Source organism: Mesocricetus auratus, unplaced genomic scaffold (assembly GCF_017639785.1).
Source record: "Mesocricetus auratus isolate SY011 unplaced genomic scaffold, BCM_Maur_2.0 Super-Scaffold_100676, whole genome shotgun sequence".
Classification (NCBI taxonomy): Eukaryota; Metazoa; Chordata; class Mammalia; order Rodentia; family Cricetidae; genus Mesocricetus; species Mesocricetus auratus.
In genome coordinates this window covers 101,959,411-101,965,296 of record NW_024429266.1, presented here as the reverse complement: position 1 = coordinate 101,965,296, position 5,886 = coordinate 101,959,411, and the positions used below count along the sequence as shown (strand labels likewise).

Sequence of the window (5,886 nt, the reverse complement as noted above, 5' to 3'; positions counted from 1 at the left end):
TATTTGGCGGCACCGAGGAGGAACTGACGGGTTCGTACTCCCGACCGCAGCTCCAGGAGACGTCCTGGTAGCGTTTGGAGTCCTTAAGGACTCATTTGGGTTAGGGGTAGATGTCTAGGAATCTGCCCTGTTTGTTTGGGGAAGTCCATCCTTGTAGGGGACGAGGACGGGAGCACGAGGCCCCCGTCCCCGAGCCCAACTGAAGTTTTGCTTTCGACTTTATGTAAAAGCCGCGCAGCGAAAATCTGTTCGTTTTTGTTTCTTATTTGTTTGTTCGTCTTAGTCATCGCTCTCGAGAAGATGGGCCAGACAGTTACCACTCCGCTCAGTCTGACCCTTTCACATTGGCCACAGGTTCAGGAGTATGCTCATAACCGGTCTGTCGATGTGCGCAAGAAGGAATGGATCACCTTTTGCTCTTCCGAGTGGCCAGCTTTTAATGTTGGCTGGCCCCGAGATGGCACCTTTAACTCTCAAATTATCTTCCAGGTGAAAGAGAAAGTGATGGATCCTGGGCCCCACGGCCGTCCGGACCAAGTACCCTACATAGTCACCTGGGAAGCGTTAGTTCATAACCCTCCTACCTGGGTGCGCCCTTTTGTGCACCCCGGAGGGCCCCCCCTCCTCTTCCCTAACCCCCGCCAATTCCAAACCATCCACACCCCCCCTTCCGCCCCCTTTGACCCCCTCCCCGCATCCTCAGTCCTCCCATTCTGGCCTGTACCCCACCGTAACTAAGCAGAAAGAGAAAAAAGGAGACCCCAAAGTTCTCCCTCCAGAAGACGGTCTCCTGTTGGATCTACTGACGGAGGAACCCCCACCGTACCAGGCTCCTCTGGCAGGTCAGCCGGCAGCAGCAGCAGCAGCAGTCGAGGCCCAACCTTCGCCTCCCACCAACCCGGAGCCCTCACCTATGGCCTCTAGACTGCGAGGCCGCAGGGAGCAGCCCGCTCCGGATTCCACTGCCCTGCCCCTCCGGACGGGCCATGATGGCCAATTACAGTACTGGCCGTTTTCTGCCTCTGATCTTTATAACTGGAAAAATAATAACCCCTCCTTTTCAGCAGATCCTGTGAGACTGACTGATCTATTGGAGTCGGTTCTTACTACCCATCAGCCCACCTGGGACGATTGCCAACAGCTTTTACAGGTCCTCCTCACTTCGGAGGAAAAACAGCGGGTCCTTCTTGAAGCCCGGAAGAATGTTCCTGGGGCAAATGGACAACCTACGCAGCTTCCAAATGAAATTGATGCTGCTTTCCCCCTCGACCGCCCAGACTGGGACTTCACCACTGAGGCAGGTAGGACCCATCTACGTCTTTATCGCCAGTTGCTTGTAGCGGGTCTCCGAGGGGCAGGTAAGCGCCCTACCAATTTGGCCCAGGTAAGACAGATAGTTCAGAAGGCAGAGGAATCGCCAGCCGCATTTTTAGAAAGACTTAAGGAAGCTTACAGAATGTATACCCCATATGACCCTGAGGACCCCGGGCAAGCTACTAGCCTGACCATGTCCTTCATTTGGCAGTCGGCCGCTGACATCAGAAACAAATTGCAGCGGCTAGAGAATTTACAGGGTTATACTCTACCAGATGTATTAAAAGAGGCGGAGCGCATCTTTAACAAGAGAGAAACACAGGAGGAAAGGGAAGAGAGATGGAGAAAAGAGGACCAAGAAAGGGCAGAATGTCAGAGACAGGAAATGGAAGAGAGGGAGATAGAGAGGGACAAGAAGCGTAATAGAGAAATGACTAAACTGTTGGCCACAGTAGTCGCAGAGCAGAGACAGGATAGGCAGAGAGAGGGACAAAGGGGGCCTCGCCTAGAAAGAGACCAATGTGCATATTGCAAGGAGAGAGGACACTGGGCTAGAGAATGCCCCAAGAACAAGAAACAAAGAAGGACATTTCAGAGGCCCAAACCCCGTTCTCAGACCTCCGACCTCCTGAGCCTCGAAGATTAGGGAGGTCAGGGCCAGGAGCCCCCCCCTGAGCCCCGGATAACCATACCAGTAGGGGGGCGCCCGGTCATCTTCCTGGTCGACACGGGGGCTCAACACTCTGTTCTAAATCGGTCACCCGGCCCCCTGAGCCGCCGAACTGCCTGGGTACAAGGGGCCACCGGTGGGAAACAATATCGATGGACCACGGACCGCCAGCTCCACCTAGCGACCGGTAAGGTGATGCACTCCTTTTTACATGTTCCTGACTGTCCATACCCCCTCCTGGGTCGAGACCTCCTAACGAAGTTAAAGGCTCAAGTACATTTCGAGAAAGCCAACATAAGAGTCACGGGGCCAGAAGGGGCCCCACTCACGGTGCTGACCATAGCCTTAGAAGAGGAATATAGAATACATGAGCCCAAGGATGACTCTTTTAAGGTCGAGGACCGCTGGCTGACCGACTTTCCCCAGTCCAGGGCAGAGACTGGAGGAATGGGACTAGCCCTCCAGCAGGCTCCCATCATAGTCCATTTAAAGGCATCTGCTCTCCCGGCCTCAATTAAACAATATCCCATGTCCCGGGAGGCCCGCGATGGGATCAAACCTCACATTAGGAGGCTACTGGAGCAGGGCATTCTAACTCCCTGCCGGTCCCCCTGGAACACTCCCCTGTTGCCAGTCAAGAAGCCCGGAACCAATGACTATAGGCCGGTCCAGGACCTCCGGGAAGTCAATAAGCGGGTTGAGGACATACACCCCACGGTCCCCAATCCCTATAACCTCCTGAGTGGACTGCCACCTGACTATGTTTGGTACTCAGTCCTGGATTTAAAGGATGCCTTCTTCTGCCTGCGGTTACACAAAGACAGTCAGCCACTGTTTGCCTTTGAATGGCAGGATGCAGACCTGGGAATCTCGGGACAACTTACATGGACTAGGTTGCCCCAAGGGTCCAAAAATAGCCCCACCCTCTTTGATGAGGCCTTGCATCAGGATTTGTCCGGATTTAGAGTCCACCACCCTGAGGTCATCCTCTTACAATATGTGGATGACATCCTGATAGCCACCAAAACAGAGGAGGAATGCCTTAGGGGGACAGAAGCTCTCTTAAAGACTTTAGGAGACTTGGGGTATAGGGCCTCTGCCAAGAAGGCCCAAATCTGCCGGACCCAGGTCACCTACTTGGGGTACAAAATCCAGGATGGAAAACGTTGGCTAACAGAAGCCCGCAAACAGGCCATACTTGACATCCCTCCTCCCAAGACCCCCCGAAAACTGCGGGAATTCTTGGGAACGGCAGGTTTCTGTAGACTGTGGATCCCCGGGTTTGCGGAAATGGCAGCACCCCTGTACCCCCTCACCAAGACGGGGGCTGCCTTTGACTGGGGGGAGAGCCAGGAAAAAGCCTTCATGGACATCAAGAAGGCTCTGCTCTGCTCCCCAGCTCTGGGGTTACCTGATCTGACTAAACCCTTTGACTTATTCGTGGCTGAGCAAGAGGGTTATGCGAAGGGGGTCCTAACTCAAAAACTTGGGCCCTGGAGACGACCGGTCGCCTACCTATCTAAGAGATTAGACCCCGTAGCGTCAGGATGGCCCCCATGTCTCCGCATGATCGCCGCCACCACAGTTCTCATAAAGGACTCTCACAAATTGACTTTGGGGCAGCCTTTGACTATTTATGCCCCCCATGCTATGGAGGCGGTCATCAGGCAGCCACCAGGCCGCTGGCTCACCAATGCCAGGATGACTCATTACCAGACTTTGTTGCTGGACAAGGACCGAATTCACTTCGGGGCTCCAGTGACCCTGAACCCTGCCTCGCTACTTCCCCTTCCCGGGGAAGCAGAGACTCATGACTGCTTGCAGGTCCTGGCTGAGGTCCATGGGACGAGAGCTGACCTCACGGATCAACCCCTTCCCAACCCCGACCATGTCTGGTTCACGGACGGAAGCAGCTTTGTACATCAAGGGGAGCGGAAAGCCGGTGCTGCAGTGACAACTGAGTCAGAAACAATTTGGGCCGAGGCCCTGCCGCCAGGAACATCGGCTCAACGAGCAGAACTGATTGCCTTAACACAGGCCCTGAGACTGGCAGAAGGTAAGAAACTCACTGTCTACACAGACAGCCGCTATGCTTTTGCCACCGCTCACATCCATGGTGAAATTTATAGGCGAAGGGGGCTATTGACCTCAGAGGGCAGAGACATTAAAAACAAAAAGGAAATCCTGGCCCTCTTAGAGGCTCTGCACCTGCCAACCGCCCTCAGTATTATACATTGCCCAGGGCATCAGAAAGGCGACAGCCCAGTCGCCCGGGGAAACCGGAGGGCAGACCTGGCCGCCCGGGAGGCTGCCCTGGCCATGGAAAGCAGCAGTCACCTCCTTCAGGCAGCTGTAGTCCCTGTAACTAATGAGGCTTCCGAGAAGACCTCCCCGTCATGGGACTATGAGATAAAAGACATCAAGGCCATGAAAAGACTGGGGCGACCCGAGTACATGATGGTCTCTGGACCTATCAAGGAAAAACTGTCCTTCCCCGCCTAATGACTAGATATCTGGTTAACAGCCTACACAAACTCACTCATTTGAGCTCCAGGAAAATGCGAGAACTATTAGCCCGGGAAGAAAATACTCGCCACCTGTTGGGAATAGAAGAAATAATAAAACAAGTGACTGAGCAATGTGACGCCTGCGCCCGCGTCAATATGACCAGGCTAAAGCTACCCATGGGGACTCGAGCTCGTGGGCACCGGCCTGGGGTGCATTGGGAAATAGATTTCACAGAAATCAAACCAGGAAAATATGGATACAAGTACCTCCTGGTTTTTGTTGACACCTTCTCGGGATGGACTGAAGCCTACCCCACCAAGCACGAGACGGCGAAGGTGGTCACCAAGAAACTTCTTGAAGAAATCTTCCCCGTTACAGAATGCCACAGGTATTGGGGACAGACAACGGGCCTGCCTTTGTTTCTCAGGTAAGTCAGTCTGTGGCCACCTTGTTGGGGATTGATTGGAAATTACATTGTGCTTACCGACCCCAAAGCTCAGGACAGGTAGAGCGAATGAATAGAACCATTAAGGAGACTATAACTAAATTATCGCTTGCAGCTGGCACTAAAGACTGGGTCCTCTTGCTCCCCCTTGCCCTCTATCGTGCCCGGAATACACCGGGCCCCCATGGCCTCACCCCTTTTGAAATTTTATATGGAAACACCATTCCCTTTGTTCAGTTCTTTGACCAAGATATTTCTGACTATGCCAATTCCTCCTCTCTTCAAGCTCACCTGCAGGCACTCCAGCTGGTCCAGCAGGAAGTCTGGAAGCCTCTGGCCCAAGCCTACCGAGACCAGAGGAGACACCCTATTGTCCCTCACTCCTACCACGTGGGAGACAGCGTTTGGGTCCGGCGCCACCAGGCTAAGAACCTTGAACCCCGCTGGAAGGGACCATACACGGTCCTGTTGACCACCCCTACTGCTCTCAAGGTGGACGGGATTGCTGCTTGGATACACGCCTCGCACATAAAAGCTGCCTTCCCTGAGGAACCGGACTCAGGATGGAAGGCTCAACGCACTCAAAATCCTTTAAAAATAAAACTTACCCGCTCCTCTCCCTCCTGCTAATAGCCCTCCTCATAAAATCAAACACTGGTGTGGCCTCCAGTCCCCATACCGTTTATAAATTAACCTGGGAGGTTCTCTCCCAAGTGGGGGAGGTCATTTATGCTGTCACGGAACCACATGCACTTGGGTCATGGTGGCCTACTCTATGGCCTGAATTTTGTGATTTAGTAGCAGGGTTGGACACTTGGGACATTCCCCATTGCCACCCAAAGGCATGTGCCAGTGGTTCCCACTTTTACAGACGTCGACGTGCACTCATGGACTCCAGAGAAACCACCCCCGGGTGTGTTAGTCGCAGAGCCAGAGAGCAGCTAAATTC

The 5,886-nt window shown here is 53.7% G+C and overlaps 1 protein-coding gene across 1 annotated transcript; it reads left to right on the top strand.

Moving 5' to 3' along the window:
* Nucleotides 1-300: 300 nt before the first annotated feature.
* Nucleotides 301-5,537, top strand: LOC121136518 (the record flags this gene model as incomplete). Its single annotated transcript, XM_040737068.1, is given in 4 exon segments — nt 301-693; nt 1,004-4,424; nt 4,427-4,861; nt 4,864-5,537. Coding segments are annotated over 4 exon segments (4,923 nt in total), but the record flags the coding sequence as incomplete, so codon positions are not given.
* Between the last annotated feature and the right edge of the window lie 349 nt (nt 5,538-5,886).